Below are 19,351 nucleotides of genomic sequence, written 5' to 3'. Positions count from 1 at the left end.
TGTAACTGACTACATTACACGACTGAATAGAGAGCACAAGACAGGGTGAAAGACAGAATGTAAACAAGCGGAGACAAACAAAGCTTTTATTTGTAAGGCCTTTGGGATAGATCGTGGAATACAGTGCATGGTTAACCCCAATAATAATAGCCTCTGACATCTTCTTATATGACGTGTCTTTCCAAACACTCATCCATAGATGATGATGGTTTCAACGATGATGATTTAGCGGCTGTTTCCGCCCACATTAGAGTAAATATATCCTGTTGCGGTGTGGGTGTCTCTGTGGGGTGATAGAAATGGACTTTGCTGTCCTCTTGAATCAGAGGATTACACAGCCAGCTGTCAAAAGTCATGTTCATGTCCCTGACATAGATTGGGTGGGACACACACACACACACGCACGCATGAACACACACACACACACACGCACGCACACACACACACACACACACACCCGTGACAAACACCATGTACACCTGCACTCTACATCTACTAGAAGGCAGCTAAACAGATGTTCAACTGTGTGTATCTTCCACTGCTAGTGTGTAACTGTTATACGGTGTGTGTGTGTGTGTGTATGTATGTTTATTTTCAGGTCAATCCACCCCATCCATCCATCATTCAGGGTGATGGCCTTGGCAGAGCCCCCCGTTGTGGGTGCCAGTGCAAGCAGCAGCATCAACAGAGGTCAGCAGTGGTTGAGCCCAGAACTGCTCACTATGTTCCTCTACCACACAGTCACCCCCCTGGCCAAAGCAGAGGAGATGGGACTCATACAGGGACTGGTGAGACACACAGACACATACTGAGAGACAAAACCTCCATACTTAACTCTCTTGAAAATTGTTTTTCTTGCACTGGTTATTGCTTTGTGTACAATAATAAACAGCGATTAATACACAACAATCACGAATATAAGAAATTGGGCTCTTTTCAATATTCACACATACCTTGACATCAGTTTAATCCTATTGGCATTGAACGGGCACATCCATTTAAAGGTGTAATTTTAAGATTGTGGTTGGAATTCAGAGATAGCTCCAAAGATATGGGGGGCAGCATATCATCAGAGTTAGCTAGTTAGCCAAGAATAGCAAACCAGAGTTAACTATAAGTGTAGAGCCAGAGTATTTTCACATCTTACTTTGTGAATTGAGGATTTATTTTGAAAAATCCAGAGGTGATTGTGGAAAGACACAGTGAGTTTTTTTTCATTTATATTGAGTTCTAATAAAGTGTGGAGTTAATGAGGCAATTAAGCTCCTCTTAATTCGGTAAGAGAGAAACTTGATTTCAGAAGGTGTACAGTGTTTTTTTTTCTGTTTGGTAAGGAAAATAGATGTGTATTTACTTTCTCAACATTTTGTGAGTATATTATGCTCGTTTGTTACACTGAAAGCTAAGAGAGCTTGTGATCATATGCGCTGCTGTCATACATGTATATCTCCCGACTGAACCTACGGGGTTATCGCCTTCTTGTGGTACAACATGGTATTTTTAGGAGACGGGGCAGGCTGGGGCTAGCTGGTTAGCATGCCAATTTTAGCAGATTTCTTTGCAACACAGCATAACGTCAACACTGTTGTTTCTTCACTCTGTGTTGATTATGTCAGTTCATTTTTGAATTTACTAAACTTATGGTTACATTTACATTTTACAGGAGACAGTCATGAAACTAGGACAGATAGCATAATTTGATCTAATTTTAATTTTATTTAGCCACAGAAAACGCAACAGGGTCATTTTGTAATAAATAAGTGTTAAATAAGTGATAATTGTTAATTGTAGCACTACTAGAAGCTCACAGAAAATGCCACCCTGCTGTTTCTTTAATTTGACCATCTATATTTCTTGCCTCAGAGCTTTAAAACAGCTGCAGATTATTTCATCAGAAAAATGAAAGTTTCCAAATCTGAAACACTGCTCTACCCTGGACGTTGCCTTTGATGTGTGATTGATGGAGACTAGCGAAGCTTCTGTGCAGAATTTAGCGGTGCGGGGGAACATTTCAAGGATGCAATGGTGGAGCTCAGCACCAAAAGTTTTTGCCAGTAGATTTTGACCTGGCAATGATACTGTAAGGTGTGACTTGAAGGCCTCAAACACACACTTGTACACAATGTGAAATACAGACCTCCATTCACTGGGATGTTGTGTTGCATGATTTAGTTCCCTTGATGCACAGCATTTGTCCCCAAATACACCCAACAGTTCCCAGTTTACTGTTCTTAAGTCATGTAAGGAATCTGTATTTCCAGTAACCCCTTGTGACACACGACTAAAAATAGTATGATACAGAAATTGCTGTATCTCAGAAACTACAAAGTGTTATATCACATGTTTGGTACCATTGGATTCAGAACAACTTAAATTCAATATATATATGCTTGTGAATATGCCGTTGTGGATCTGATATTTAGTATGTCAAATGAATGCTAAACCTATTTTTGTGATTTTCAGAAATGTTAATGTTGTCATGTGTAGCCACCTGTCTTTTCACAGCGAATATTGTTTTTCTACCTCTCACAGAAAAAAAAAACAAATCTGTAAAAAATAATAAAAATAAAAGTTGTTGGTCATTAAATGTTTTAAGGTGGTTACACTGTAAAATCAAACTATGTATTTTAACATTAAAAAGTTAGTGCCCAGGCTACCTTTAAATTTCAAGTTGACTGAATTTGAGAAGTCAAGTTGAGGTAATTTTGTACTGATTCAAAACAAAGAAAATGTTTCTTATTATATGAACTTGATATTAATTCAGTTGTACCTAAATCCTTAACGTAACTTACAATTTAGTTTCTATAGAATTCTTAAGTCGAGTCAAGTCGAGTCGAGTTATATTGTCCAGTTTTTGTTGAAAATGTTGTAGAGAGATGTTGAATTTTTTTTTGTTCACCCCATTTATAGTAATGAGAGTTGGCTAAATAACTTCTTGAACTGAAAAACATAAATTCTAAAACAATTGAAGCTAAATCCTCTTTTCTCTATCACTGAATACCATCCTGTTTATCAGTCCTTCTCTTTTCCTTTTGTTCTCACTATTTAGACTCCGAATGTTCCAATGGAAGCAGCAGAGCATCTACTGCACCTCACTCACAGTCTCCGCAAGACGAACGACCCCACAGTAAGTGCTAGTGTGTGTGTGCTCGTCTACCGGTTTGTTTATATGTGTCTCTGAATAAAGTAATTTATTTGTATATGGTGTGTGTCTTCAGGCACAGTCTCTGGCCTCTTCTCTCTCCACCAGACAGCTGTTAAGGATCTGTCGCCGTCTCTCTCAGTACCCTGAGGAGAGCATCGCCCGCGCTGTCAATAAGGCTTGTCTTTCCAGGTCCACACAAATACACACATACGCACACGCCCCTCTCAAATTCTCTTTTTCTGTGTTTTTTCCAGGGTTGTGATGCTCTTTACTCATTTTTGATAAAAGTGCCAGCCAAACAAGGTGATAATTAGTACTGTATGATTGTGTGCACCAGTGATTAAGTGTGTGAATGTGTATTTCAGGTTCCTGCCTAGTCTGGCCCGTGCCTCTCTTGAAAAAAGCCTGGACAACTGCTCTATACAGGACACACCAGATCCTGCTGACACTCGTGACTTCAGCTGTAAGTTCCAGTTAGCTGTCCAGATGACACTTTTTCAACTACTCAGTGTTTCTAAATGCATTTCAGTTCGTTCGTTTTGCTGCTATTTTAGGTGTTTTCCTGGTTAAGGCTGAGACTTTGATGATAGACCCATTGGATCAGTATCTGTGTTACAGTGCAAACCTTGTGTTTAGTTACAAGTTCAAACCTATGTTTGATTTCAGTGTGTTATAATCAATTAGCATACAAGCACTTATCATGTTTGATTTTTTGTGATTACAGTCAGCCAAATACATTTTTCTTTACTGACGTTTTTACACACAGATGCATGATGCATGTCCTGGTATCATATTTCCACCTCTGACTCTAAACACATACAATGTAGACTATAGTTTTTTCTAAAAGGTGCAGGTAGAAAGTTGGATTTCAATATAAGATAAGAAACCATTCAAACCAAAATAAATTCAAGTTTCTTTAAAAATAAGAATGGCATGCACAGCTTAGCCTTGGGCTAATAATGCTGTTGATAGGTAAGAATTCTATCAATTGTGGTAATCCTATAGCAACCTTCATTGAAATTAAATGAGTAATAATACATTTGCATTACTTATGAAACCTTATTGTATAAGTGACATTAATATTGATGTGGGCCACTCGAAACTATCCCGTCTGTCCTGTTTGTACTGAAGTTTGTAACAATGAACCACCTGGGAAGTCATACTTTGAAACTGTTTGGATAAGGACTGGAACTTTCCAAAAAATACTTGATTGGTGATTAGACAAACCTTGAACAAATCTGTCTATCACTATCTATCACAGGCTAAATTCAGACAATCTGGTCAACAGTAGGAGAGTGCTACCACCAGCGAAGCCAGTTGGAAAATCAAAACTCTTACTAAAGCCAGTCGAGAGAAGAACAATTTGAAGAAGAATGTTAGTCGTGTTTTTATATTAAAGGTGACTAAATGGAATGATAGTAACATGCTTTGGTCGAAAAAACCGAAGGATTGAGCACAGCAGGGGTGTTTACACACCAGTTTCACAGCCCTGTTTTAAGCGGCTGGTTTGAGTGCCTTTCCCTTTTATGCTAATGAGCTACTGCGTGCGCCGCCCACCTCTTCCTGCCGGGCGGAAGACGTGAGGACGGCATCGCGTGACCATGGCAACGAGCTATACACATTTGCGAAGCAACTTTTCTGTGTCCATGCCTGAAAAATGACTGATAGTAGCACAGCAGACATGTAGCAGCTAACCCCTGTCTCCGGCTCCAAAACAAAGTAGTGATTGCTTTACTGCAGGTAACGTGCAGGTCACTGTCCTTTAGCACAACATGCTAATGAATTAACGTAGCTCACCCTCCGCGAACAACCGAGACATTTCACCCCGTCTCCTCTGCTTGTTCACGGAGGAACAGTAGCTCACCGTCCGCTAACAACCGAGACATTTCACCCCGTCTCCTCTGCGTGTTCACGGAGGAACTGTGGTTCACCGGCCGGTTAGAAGCGATAAAATCTCTATCCTAATTCATTTTCTCAATTCACTGTCATGTTTTAAAAGACTGCTGATATGACAAATTAACGTTTGGTAGCATTAACATTATCGTGAATCCTACGGCCAGTAAGCCCAACGTCGATAACTTCACGTTAGTTCAGCCTCATATTTACATCGACCGTTAGCGTTAGCGTTAGCATTAGCGTTAGCTCATGTGCTAAACGGCCAAAGTAACACAAACTACACTGTTTTTTAAATACTTACAGTTCCATCATTGACAGTGGGTATGGATCCATCTTTTAAGGGACAATCTTGTTGCCAGTCCAGCGTCCAGTCCTGACCCTGGTTGCTGAAGCAGTCCGGCGTGAAGTGACTGGCACAGACGTAACGCTTTTACTCACTGAAGCTGGGACGTTTCCCTGATAAATAAAATGTAGCCACTTCGCTCTGATGTCCTCTTTGGTAGGGAGGCCATGTAGCGAAACAGGAGGATCCGTGCATCCGACGACAGAGCAGCAGTGCTCGGCTTTCGGGTTGTACATGGTAGCGGTCAGGCTGTCGCGTACAAGTTAAGCGAGAACGAGAAAATGGCGGATCCTCGTCCAGGTAGCTGGCCAAGTGTGGGAGGAGATAGCCAGCGCGAGGACTGGAGTATGCAAAAGACCGGATTGTGACGTCACAATCCGGTCGAAATCCAAACGGCTCGTTTAGAGACCCAATCCCTGACTCCAGTAGTTTACGAAATATTGACTTAGTTGTCGAAAAATCATGCTTAAGGGGTGGGGAGGCACTCCAGATACGCAAATATACATACTAAAGCAAGGAAAAAGTGAGTTTTGCATAATATGTCCCCTTTAAGAAAAGCCTTCAGTCCCCTTCTTTGCTCTTCTTTTAATATATTGCAATATAACCAATGCAATAGCAGCTACGCTAACCTCTTTAGGCAGTGCTTTAGCACCCTTTATTTAGGAGCCGCCATTGTTGTTTTTCAAATGAACAGTCACTTCTCTCACGTCGTCACACCAGAACCATGCCGTAGCTGCCGTCTCTAGCTGCCAGTAGTTCCTTAAAGGACCGATTGGTCCAAATGACTGCGGTTTGGTCACATGTGATAGCTTGAAACCTGGCAAGATGGATTTGCAAGATCACATCACCTGATCTTGAGAATCCAGCTGCCTCACAAGGTAAGTGAACTTAGGCTCATCAGTAAATTTTATTGAAGAAGCTACTGTGCTAGTGGAGTTGCATAAGAGCAAAATAGCATGTTTAAGACCCCCAGTGTCAAACACACACTAACACAATCATGCACATACACCAAGTGACCACCTCTACTATATTTCTCTAGGTAGGATAAAGGAAGGTGTTCTGACTATTGGCAGTGTGTCTGCTCCTGTCTACAACCCCAACGAGAAAATTAAGGTTCCAGACGTTCTCTTCTATGATAATCCCCAGGTAATTACACACACAACTCACAATAAATAATATACCTAGTAAGGAATATCTTACCAAAATCAAATCTGTAACTACAAGACAATCACTAATCCTAATGTGATTGTAAAAGAGGGATGGAAAAAAACATTTATTTCCAGGACATGACCCAGATTTGGTCACATACGGGCAACAAGTCGGATTAGAAACAATAAATAATAATCCACTGATTCCCTTTTTTTCTCTCAGACTAAGAAAGATAACTCTACTCTTCATCCCACAATATTCATAGCTTTTCTCACTCAAATGAGGTCATACACCAGTAGAAACTTCCTTTTTCCTCAAGTCTTTCTCTCTCTACCTAGTTTTTATTGAGATTACTTTGTTCTTGTTGCAGTGTGTGACACTATTTCATTATGAAGGATTTTACTTTTAGTTCTGGTATTAGCTGAAATTTTCCAAGGCCATTCTCATTGTTGTTCCTGTAAGGCCCTTTTTAGATACACTGGATCCTCAGAGATGCTAATCTCAGTACTGGCCTGGTGGTAAAATATGTCCCAGTACACTGTAACTGACCTCTGACTGCTCTTATTGATGGATTTTATTGAAAAAGAGAGAACACCGACAGTCTGCACTGTATTGCATTGGTGTGTAGAGCAATAAGACATCAATTGTTGATTTTATTGAATGGTTGTGGTTAGCTTGTAGTTAAAATCATTCAACAAAGAGCAAAGGTCCTGCAAACTCAGTACAGTACATACCTCACATCTATAAATGGATAGAAATGGATGTCATGTTGTCTTAGAGAGCTGTTCAGACAAAGCAGTGAAGAACCTCTTTCTGGGAGTCGGGTATGTTGACCACTTTCTGTAACTTTTAGTCACCAAAAATAAGACACAACCGCTTTATGCACTACTTGTCCAAGTGTGCATGCTGTAGGTGTGAAAAGGGGCAGAACTCCAAGTACACCCACATTCCTCCCAGTCCTGCTTTTGTCACTGTCCATGTTCAGTTCTGAAGTGGGCTGCCTCTGTGCTGGCAGTGATTAGAGGCAGTGTGCTTTTAGAGAAACACAAGGAGTTCTCAACCACAGCCAGTACACTTAGACAAACTCCTTCTACATAGTGTTTTTTAAATGCAACTTTAACTCCTTGTGTTGAACACACATCAAAAAAATTAAACAACCTGTAAACTACTGTGTTTTAGTTTCAGTTTCACATTTATTGATCTGTATCAACATAATTGCCATCTGATTGTTATTACTAGCTTCAGGCCTTACTGTTAGTGGCAGCCTATCACAAAATCCCTAAAAGTATGTTTGGCTGCTGATGTTTTGTTATTTATCAGTTACCTCTCTGCTCAGCACATACATAATGTAGGGCTGCTCGATTATGGCAAAAATCATAATCACGATTATTTTGATTGATATTGTAATCACGATTATTAAAGACGATTATTCATTGATTTGAGAACAAGCATTTATTGAACTTTTAACTCTGGTATTTCTTTTAACACGATAAGTTTGAACTGAAAAATGCAAATAAATAAGAAAAATATTTTAATAAAATGAATTAAATAATATGTAATGTAAAAATAAAAAACCATAGGTCCGTTGTGGTGGCAAAATATAATGCTGTTGACACTTCTCTTGCAACTTTTCCGCGACATTCGTCATAAAGGGCAGGCAGCGCAATTCTGCTGAAATGGTGACGTGATGGTAACACATACTACCGCTTGTCCAATGTGTTAATCAGTTAATTGAACCCCGGCTCGCTAACGGTGTTGATAGGGCACATGTCTTTGGCAATCATGTATGTGACGGCATCCGTTATTTCTTCATGCCTGCGGGAGCCGGGTGGATGTGCCTATCTTGCACAATATCTTCGTTTGTTCCGAGTCAGACTCCTCGAAACCGAAGTGTTTCCACACCACAGAATTCGCTTTATCTTTCTTCCCGACCAGAGGCTCCTTTCTGCCATCTTCTACCGTCTTCTTCTACACATTTTTTCCAAACACGCACCGGCGTGGCTGAAAGCGAAACTGTTCAGGCGGGGGCGGGGCGGAGCGGAGTGCACAGGTGGAGATGGAAGCGTTCGCTGCATTTACCACACAAGACACGGCGTGCGGCAGAATGATCGTTTTATTACGATTATCTTGTTTTCATGATCGAGGGAAGCCAAAATCGAAATCGAAATTGAAATTCAATTAATCGCCCAGCCCTAACATAATGTAATTTTAGTTGAATAATATGCACCTTTCATGCAGTGGCAAGTACCTCGCTAAAACTTTGCTACATTTTTCTTTTAATTGGCTATTTTTTCACCTTTTTTGCCTTTTATTCGGAAGCTCGCCTTGCTTATGATAAAGATACACTCATCAATATTGAAAGGAAGTGTGGGGTTTGGATTAAGTGCAGCAGACCTCTCTGGACCGGCCAGCTAGACCAGTGGTACCAAATGTCACTGAAAGTGATGCGATTGCCCCAGAGAAGAGAAGAAAGAGAGCCTGGATCAGAGCAAAGCTGACCCGACTTGGAACCTCAAGCTAGTCCTCAACCAAACCTTCTTCTGGCTGACGCAGGAAAATAAAATAGATGAAATACGACTCAGGTGAACTCAACAATGGGAAATCAGAGACTATTGTGCCCACAACTTCACTGAGATGTGAGTAACTCCTTACATCCCGGATCAAGCTATTGCACTGGATGGGTGGACCTTGTTCAGAGCCAACAGGACACAAGACTCCGGTAAGAGGAGAGGAGGCAGGCTCATGGTCTACATAAATAATGCTTGGTGTTCAAATGCAGTCAATGTGGATGGACAATGTTCACCAGATGTTGAATTTTTGATGCAAAGACGTCGACCACATTATCTTCCCTGAGAATTCACCAGTGTTGCAAACTCAAACAATGCACTACAGAATTGTGTCATGTCATCCACAGCAACATGACAACACACAGATGGAATTTTTTATTGTAGCTGGTGATTTTGGTCAGACAAACCTCAGAACTGTTTTACCAAAGTTCCACCAGCATGTCCAGATCCCCACTAGTGGATAAAATATCCAGGATCATGTTTATATCGCCCTGTGGCACTCACCCAGTACTGAGAATCTGTACCTACAATACATCAAAGACAACATCCGTGCCAACCTAGATCATCATGAGTATGCTTTCAACACATCTACAGTGGATCCCATATCCACTATCCTCCACTCAGTCTTCACATCTTTAGAATAAGACCAGCTACATCAGATTGCTGTTTGTTGATTTCAATTTAGTATTCAATACAATCTCACCCGTGAAGCTGATTAGAAAACTTAACTTGGTTACTTGACTTGATTACCACAGTCACACTATGTGAAGTATGCAGACGACACCACCAACATCGGCTGCATTACAAACAATGATGAGAGTTAATTTCAGGAGGAAATCATCTTGTAAAGTGGTGCACATAGAACAATTTTCTGCTCAAAGTCAACAAAACTAAGGAGCTGATTGTTGCTGTTTTTAGAAAAAAGGGGACAAAGAAACACACCCATGTCTACATCACTTGAGCTGAGGTGGAGCCAGTAAACAGTTTTAGGTTCCTGAGATTCAACTTCACAGAGAACATGCCAAGGTCATTGTGCAAAACAAACAAAAGAAATGAAGACAAGTCTCTGCTTCCTAAGGAAACTTAAGTAGGCTAAATTCCTACGCGATAGGAAGCATCCTGACTGGAAAACATCACTGGCATGGTTCGTGCACAGCCCAGGACAGTAAGGCTCTACAGTGAGTGATTAAAACCACCGAGAACTTCATTGGTACCCATCTATAGAGCATCAGCAATGGTGAAGTGAGAATTCAGCACAGAGCCCAAAGAGTAGAAGACAGCACCCACCCTAGTCACAGTCTGTTCACCCTGCTGCCATCTGGTAAAAGATACACCAGCTGCAATACCACCAGACTACAGAGCAGCTTCTTTCCTCAGGCTGTGAGACACCGCAATTCATCCTCTGCTTGCCACTGTTTGAAATAGTTTATTTTTCTTATGTACTGTAGCATGAAGGGACTTAAACTAGAGTTATGTTCTACAGCACTAGTGTTGTAAAATGATTAGTAAATGAGCCTTTAATCTTTTTTAGTTACTAGCAGGTTTGGATTATTTTGTGGCAAAAGATGTCAAAGAGACTTTTGCAAACATTAGGTTGGATAAAATAACATGCCCATTTTAGATTTTAGCAGTTGAAACTTGGACACTGGTGTCTCATGTCTGATCCTAGGGAGGAACCAGCTAAGGAAACAGCTCACTTAGATCGTGTGGCAATACTGATGACGCTATGTGACCCAAATTTACCTCTTTGCCACTCTCTTTCTCCCTGTCCTCATTCTGCCCTTTTTCCTCTGCCTGCTTGTATTGGTGACTGAAATAAGAGTGGAAGAGGGTGAGATTGGATGAGAGCAAGGAGGATGCCCTACTTTTTAAATGACCTGTTTTCTGTCTTCATAGTAGACACTCAGTTCTGAAACACACGGGGAGCAGAGAAGAGGACAAAGCAAACCTCCAACCTCTCAAAACTATATAGTTTTAGATCAATTCTAATTTTAACAAGGACAGCATTGCTTCTTTATATGATATGTGAAATGCATTTCATCTAAATGTCCGTCTGGGTTTGCTTGATGATTGTGAAGTGAACTTTTTCCCATTTTAATTCTCTCTGCAGCACATGATGGTGATGGAAGACATGTTGAAAGACTTTCTATTAGGAGAGCACCTCCTCTTGGTGGGCAACCAGGTGAGTGACATACTAAAAATAGTTTGAAACATTCAACTCTCTGCTTCACTTCAAACTCCCCTGTACCCAGAAAAGAGCCCCATTGAGACTGGGCCTCAAGAGCCTTTATCCACAGCGGTCCAATCATGATCGCTGTAATGATCCCGCTTTGGTGTCATGTAAAATGATCAGAGCTTAGACTTGTACCTTCAGAGGGGGGTCTATCTCCTTTTTGCAGCAATGGGTCAAGGTAGTGGGTCAATGGGCAAGGTAGGTGGCACATGTCAGTCCTGTATGAGTGCAGAGAGAAGAGTTATGAAACAAGCTCATTGCACCCCGATGTCACCCCCAAACCCTCTGACTCATTGTGGGCATAATGAACCATGTAGCACTTCCTTGGGGACACTCCATGCCCCTAGTGAGGTTCTAATGGATAAGGTTAAAGGGAGGAGAGAGGAGAAGGAGGAGGAAGTGAAAGTGACATGTCGTACTGGCAGCCCAGGGGAGGTTGGCTGGTTGTGTTTTTGCATTTATGGTTAAGTGTCCACATGCATGTGACAGAGACTGAGTGGGAAAAGCTATTTGCAAATTTGAGTACATGGCCATGCATGGGAGAAGCTGAGACATTAGGAGCTGTCAGAGCAGCTTACTGGATGTCTGACAGACTGGCCAAGTGACTCAGCAGCCATCCAGGAGAGGAAGACTCCATAGGAAGCCAGTGGGAGGCCCAAAGAACAACCCCTGTCACAACGTAGCATCATCAAAACTCACAGGACACACTCGGCTCTCCCTCTCAGTGCTGCCTCTCTACAGAGGGAATGGACACCTTTTATCTCTCTTTATAACCTTTCTTACTGAAACACAGTTTCAGTAAGATTGTTTTTTTCTTCTTTTTTAATCGTATTGGTTGCTGAATGTTTTTGTTCTTTGTGTCCTTCCATAGGGCGTTGGTAAGAATAAAATAGTGGACCGCTTCCTGCACCTTCTGAACAGGCCCCGAGAATATCTACAGCTCCACAGGTGAGGAGAGTGAAAGTGTTATTCCGAAGTGTACTCTAGTGTTTTGCTCAAACACTTTCCACTTAAAAGTCAGGAAACTAGAAGATCTAAATTAAGTCACATCTTAACTGCTTCCTTAAAGGAGAACTAGGAAGAAATGTCAGTCTTTATTCTTTTTTTGAGCTTGTCCAGGCAGCTCCGCTTTTGTCCAAAGGGGCAAGAAGTAAGATATTACCAGAATTTTAGTTTGAAACATTCAAAAAGTAAACCAACATTATCAACAGTATGTGAAGAAAAAGCAACTGTGTTGCAGAGATATCTACTGAAATTAGCATGCTAATTAGCTTGCCCCAGCCTGTCCTGTCTCCTAATAGCACTTTGTACCTCAGTTAAGAGATAATTTCTAGCTACTTTTCACAAGCTCTCTTAGATGTCAATGTCAAAATATCAAGAAAGCAAATAATCTGAGACCTGTTTTCATCAAAGAGAAAAATATAACCATACACCTACTGACTTTGAAGCTTTTGTCCCACTTTTACCGAACTACAGACATTCTTTATTGCCTTGTTAACTCATCCTTAAACACACTTCATTAAAACCACAGTCTAGTTTGTTTTTCCAAAATCACCTCTGGTTTGTTCGAATTAAATCCTTAATTCACAGGGTAAGACATGAAAATATTCCAGCTTTTCACGTTTTTTTCACTGGTGATGCCCAACTCTCTCTTGCGCCTCTGCTGCTTCATACCTCTCCTATCCCCGCCTGCTGTGTCCTCTCATCCCTAGAGTCATAGTCCTGGTCAGAGCCGCTGTAAATCACCTCCATACTGTCTTCAAACTGACCTCAGTAGGTCTTGGAAGTTGTGGTCAGTCCTAGTTCGGTGCCCAGCCATGATTACTCTCAGGCTGCTGAACCCGGTTTAGCTGAGCCCTATGGCCCATAGTGACTCCCCCTGTGATCCAAGGTCTTGGTCCAGGCAAGCTCTAGTGCCAGCAGCTTTATAGCTAACTGAGCAATGTGCTATTTAGGTAGCTAGCTACAGCCAAGGATAACTAGCAAAGAGCAGCAGTTGTCAGTTTCTCTGGTGTTATGCTGCCCCCTATGTTTTTGGAACTACTGTCGAATCGATAGATGGACATCTTAATATTTTTTCTGTATTTAAATTTTACAGTCTCACGTTCAGACCATTGTGGCATTTTAACCCTGCATCTTGTTATTACTATTGGATTCTTGAGAGGCTCTCAGTTTCTCAAACATTTGACTGCGGCTGGCAAACTTTTCTTTCAGGAGTAATAATCACGTTTCTTTAAAGTACTACTTCCAGTAAGGTGAACTGAGCCTACTTTAGGGAGATGTGAGCAGCCAGTATTTTCTATTTCCCATCTAAGGGTGTCAAAAACTATTTTGGTCCTCAGTAAATTAGGCCATCCTTAGCCAGAACAGCGCTTCACATGCCAATATTAATGATGAACCGTTTTAAAGAAGTCCTTGTCAACTTGGGTTCACTGCTCCTATAAATACTCACACAATCACACCTCAGGAAAATTAGGTCAGGGTTGCTCATTCGTAGATCAATCTGTTGTGTGCTGTGAAATCAGCCTTGCTGTTTAATGTAGCTTGGATCAATCAGAGGCAGAGATGGGCCTTGTATTGATCCTGGTACTAATAAGAAGGCAGTGTTCCAGAGTCAATGACTCTGTGATGGGAGTTGGGCAACAAACAGAATGCCAATAGATGTCATCACTTATACAAACCTGAAAAGTTGAAGTAACACAAGAAAGATTCAATTCAATCCTACATCAATGGCAGATCCAGTGGTGGGCAATCAGATTGAATCTGTGATCAAACATTCGCAGCACATTCCATTCTAAACCAATTCCTCATCTTGGCCTTCTACGTGTGTGTGTGTGTGTGTGTGTGTGTGTGTGTGTGTGTGTGTGTGTGTGTGTGTGTGTGTGTGTGTGCTAGTGCGTGTGTAGTTTGTCAAAGTCTTGTGAAAGTCGAAGTGGAGCTGAGTATGGATGTGGCCTGGTTAGCTACCGTAGCAGCAGCTAATATTAGACCTGAACAGAGGCAGGAAGATCTGTACATGTGGCTTTTGGGAGCTTGTGACTGAAAGCCTACAGAGATGTGGCTCAGAAAAGCAAGAGAGATGCAGCCAGCCAGGAAGGAAATTAGGACAGTTCCTGGGTCACACTGTGAGATATCGAGGAGAAAGTGGTGTTGGAGGGAGGGCTGAGAGGTGGGTTGGAGAGAAAGATGTTCAGAGAAAGAGAGAGGGATAATTTTGGACGTCACTGAGGAATCAAAGTTGTTGGGGAGAGTACAGTGTTACTGACACCCTTGTTCACTGGCCTGCATCTGGAGACATTAGCCACTACTTTTCTGTACTATATGCCTTACATTCAACTCAGCCTCAAACACACACTCTCACTTGCACACATGTTCAAACAGCCTTGGAGGCAGCCATACTATCAAATATTACCAGGTTACTTGCGGTTGGGAGCCAGTGAACTATTTAGAGAGAAAAGGGAAATCTTGACTTCATGTTTTATTAGAAAGAAATCTGTTTAATTAAAGTTTATTTCACACGTGTGTGAAGCCAATCAGTTTTCTTTTTTACATGATGTAAATTAAAGCATGGTTTTGATTTTTTAAATGAATATATACAATGAATAGCCACAGTGTGTGTATAACTGTGATTTCTGCTTCTCCAGGGATACAACTGTCCAGACCTTGACCCTGCAGCCCACAGTCCAAAATGGCATTATCATGTATGAGGACTCACCTCTGGTCAGTGAGGAGCACACACATACACACACTTTATTTGTTGTTACTTTTATGGGATCATTTACCCTGCATACGTAGTAAATATTTTAAACCCACCAGGAAATTTAGAAAAAAAAGAATTAAGCAGAAAAGCCTTTTTTATTAGTCACCAGTTGATTCCTGTAGATATTCACATTCATATTTGATCCTTAGAGACAGTACATTGCCTCATAAATTTGTATTATTACATTTTTAAGTACTTATTTTTGAAAATAGACATATTCAGATATTAATGAGGAAATTAAAAGAAGAGCTTTTAAATTGTGCTACACAGTAGCTTGGTAATAACTTCCCATTTCAAGGCCGAATTACCAAGACGCATAACCCGCACTGACAGTGTCTCCTGTCCCGCCCCAATGGGCACTGCATGTTACATTAAGGTAAAGTCTTCACCTGTAATCTAACGTATGACATTAAAAATGACTAGACCTTTGTTTTATATTCTGTTGAATTCTCTACTTACATTATGCATTATACATTATCCAAGCCAAGCATAACTCCTTACCCCTGTCCATATTGGCACCAGGGTTATGTGTTCCAAACAGCATTCCAGGTCTGACAGGTGATGTAAGGAATGTCAGTTATGTCACTTAAAGAATGTCACATGTGCAGTATTTTCCCCCTTCATAAATGATAAACATGAATAATTTAAAACCCCTAACTCACCAGCAGAATTGGTTAGTATCTCATCTCAGTATGTTTTCTACATATCAAAAAAGGTCACACACATAGTCCAGATTCATACATTAAAATAGTTTGGCTTGAAGCAGCCGTCCTCCTAATAAATCCTGAGATCCTGTCTCAGAGTTTCCGCTGTCCTGTCAAGTTTATAACTATGGCCTTTAGTTCTATGAATTAACTGCGCCATGATATTTGCTGCAGTGACATTACTGCGCGCATGGAAACACTTAAAATGACTGAAAGCAGCCTCTCTAATCATTTAGAAAGAGTGTACACACATTATAAACCGACCTATGACTTATGATGTGCATCTTACTATCTGAATAATGAGCTCTTTAAATAGCAGGAAAAACACTGCGCACTTGACTTTACACCAGATTTTTTGTTGGTCTAAGATGCAGTCTCTCTCAGCTGCCTCACAATAACAATGCACTATAAATGCATCTGACCACACCTCATTTAAAGACCAATATGCCCAGGGGCGCATAGGTGGGTGCAAGTACATTTGTCTATCTGCACAATGTGGGAGTTGGGTGTGAAAATGACAACTGCATTGGTCTGAAACTAGGAATGACCAGGAGTCATTGGTTGCATCATCTGTTACACCTCCACAAGGTGGAAGAAATGTTAAAGTCAGATGATGTCTCTCTAATTTTCATGTTGGTTTCCTTTTTTATTAGATAATAAGAGTTACCAGACAAGAGGTTTGGAAGTGCCTTCTAACTGTAACCATTTGTACGTGGATGGTTTGTGTGTTTGTTTGTGTGTGTGTGTGTGTGTGTGTGTGTGTGCGTGCGTGCGTGTGCATGTGTGTTCAGGTGAAGGCAGTGAAACTGGGTCACATATTACTGATTGACGAGGCTGACAAAGCTCCCACTAATGTCACCTGCATCCTAAAAACCCTGGTGGAGAGCGGAGAGATGATTCTGGCCGACGGACGCAGAATCATCTCAGGTACACACACACACACATGGGTGCAGGGTTTAACACCTTGACAGTAGACATGTCCCAGATACAGTGCACGGATAGAAGCAGGACCATAAAATGGATGAGAATGAGAATATGATGTCCTAAAAGACAAACACATGTTAAACATCAGATGCAGGCCACTAAAGGAGGCTTAGGATAAAAGCCTTTATGGACAGGTACCAGTAGATTCTGGATCATGCTGGACTGTAAACTTGTACTTTTTCCAAGTAGTCCCATGTAGTCATATGAGTTGTTGACAGCCTCTTTCATTCCTCAGCGGCTCTTCTTCCCAGAGGAATGTAAACACAACCTTGAGACTTCATAAACACACACTTAACACTGAACAGTAGAGGTATATGTGAAACTCAGTCACACAAATCAAATCAAAACAGTAAGAATTCAAAGAAGGTAGTGGCAGAAACAGTTGTCTGTTTTGTGTTGATGAAGGTTCTCAGTCATCCAGGTCATGGTAAATCTAGGTGCTGTATCGTAGGCAACTGGACGTGTTTCAGTTTCTTGAAGACGTTTCACCTCTCATCCAAGAGGCTTCTTCAGTTCTAACTAACTGGAGGGGAGTGTCCTTACAGAGTCATTAAGGACACGTGTGAGCTCTGAGTTTCAGAGTCATTAGGGCAACTTGTGGGTCTTTGACTTAACCTGCCTTTATGTGGGTTGAATGGTTGTCTGGGGAGAGAACTCAGTACTGCATTGTAGGCGGGTGATAAGTAATGTCGTAGGCCACCTGCTCTGTTCAAAGACGGTCGTTCCAGTTTAACATAGATGGATTCTTTTACTCCTCTTTCAAACCATCTGTCTTCTCTGGCCAAGATGTTTACATTGTTGTCCTCAAAGGAATGAGATGTTAGTGGACTGCAGAGTCTTGAGCTGAGGAGTTGGCCCTCCTGTGTTGTGCCATTTGTTTATGGTCAGGTTGTTTTTTCTCCCCAATGTACAAATCTGTGCAGTCCTGGCTGCATTGAACAGCATAAACTACATTACTCTGTTTATACCTGAGTGTTTTTTCCTTAGGATAGACAAGTTTCTGCCTTAGCGTGTTGGTCAGTTTGAAGTGAACCAGGATATGATGTTTATTGAAGATCCTCCTGAGTTTCTCAGATGTTCCCGCGACATAAGGAATGATGATGTTGTTACATTTTTCTGTCCCTTCCTCTCTGTCTGCTCTGGATCTTTTAGAGGTTTTGACAAAGGTCCAGTTTGGGTAGCCACAGGTTTTAATTGCTCCCCTGATGTGCTTCTGTTCCTTCTCCTTCCCCTCTCTTAGTGGGCACGGTCTCAGCCCGATGGTTTAGGGTTCTAATGAACCCCAGCTTGTGCTCCAGTGGGTGGTGAGAGTCGAACAGCAAGTACTGATCTGTGTGTGTAGGTTTCAAATCATTCCTTTGAGGACAACAATGTAAACATCTTGGCCAGATGAGTAAGATGGTTTGAAAGAGGAGTAAAAGAATCCATCTATGTCAAACTGGAACGACCGTCTTTGAACAGAGGAGATGGCCTACACCATTACTTATCACCCACCTACAATGCAGTACTGAGTTCCCTCCCCAGACAACCATTCAACCCACATGAAGGCCGGTTAAGTCAAAGACCCACAAGTTGCCCTAACGACTCTGAAACTCAGAGCTCACACGTGTCCTTAACGACTCTGTAAGGACACTCCCACACAGAGTTTAAAAGCCTGCAACTCCCTTCCAGTTAGTAAGAACTGAAGACGCCTCTTGGATGAGAGGTGAAACGTCTTCAAGAAACTGAAACACGTCCAGTTGTCTACAATACAGCACTTAGAGTTGTCTTTTTTGATGTGTTTGCTTCATATGCTAACTATGACTGTGTCTCCTCCAAAGATCCATGTGAAGCTGAAGGGAGGTGCAACACCATAGTCATGCACCCAGACTTCAGGATGCTTGTCCTGGCTAACCGACCTGGTTTTCCTTTCCTCGGCAATGACTTTTTTGGAGCTCTAGGTACACACATATGAACACAACACCCACAACCAGCAGCAGAGGACTATTCTTTTATGATCCCTCCATGCCAGCGATAGGCGGGGCCAGAGGCAATGTGTTTTTGGTTCGTCCATCCCATAATTAATAACACGACATCTCAAGAACACTGTGAGGGAATTTTTTTCAAATTTGGCACAAATGTCCATTTGGACTCAAGGATGAACTGAATTTGGTGATCAAAGGTCACTGTGACCCCACTGTGTTATATTCTTGTGAACTCAATATATCAGAAAAGCCCTCAGGTAATTTCTCCAAATTTTAAACACAAGGACTCCACAAGAAATCCACTTGGACTCTTGGAAGAACTGATAAGAATTTCATGGTCAAAGGTCTGTGTGACCTCACAAAACACACTTTTGGCCATTACTCAACAACTCATTTGATAATTACGACAAAATTATACACAAATGTCTAATGTATATATGTAATCTAAAATGTTAATGTCAATAATGAAGTGATGACATTTTATATCCAATAACCCAGGTCAGCTTCACTGTGACATCATAATGTACAGACTACCGCCACCTAACGTTATGCGGAGGCATTTCTTCTCACGCAGTTACCCAGAAGCTGTAGTCTTTGTGATCTGCG

General features: G+C 41.4%; 1 protein-coding gene across 1 annotated transcript in view; it reads left to right on the top strand.

Annotated features, from left to right (window-relative positions):
- The window catches only part of vwa8 (von Willebrand factor A domain containing 8), a 92,179-nt gene that overhangs the window by 27,425 nt on the left and 45,403 nt on the right, over positions 1–19,351 (top strand). Inside the window, 10 exon segments of the mRNA XM_073473349.1 lie at positions 599–788; positions 3,050–3,127; positions 3,219–3,334; positions 3,511–3,608; positions 6,424–6,530; positions 11,211–11,282; positions 12,205–12,281; positions 14,978–15,053; positions 16,589–16,724; positions 18,602–18,721. Of these exon segments, the coding sequence (XP_073329450.1) occupies positions 599–788; positions 3,050–3,127; positions 3,219–3,334; positions 3,511–3,608; positions 6,424–6,530; positions 11,211–11,282; positions 12,205–12,281; positions 14,978–15,053; positions 16,589–16,724; positions 18,602–18,721 (1,070 nt within the window).

The sequence above is a fragment of the Pagrus major genome, chromosome 9 (assembly GCF_040436345.1).
Source record: "Pagrus major chromosome 9, Pma_NU_1.0".
Taxonomy (NCBI): Eukaryota; Metazoa; Chordata; class Actinopteri; order Spariformes; family Sparidae; genus Pagrus; species Pagrus major.
This window is presented reverse-complemented; position numbering and strand designations above follow the sequence as displayed.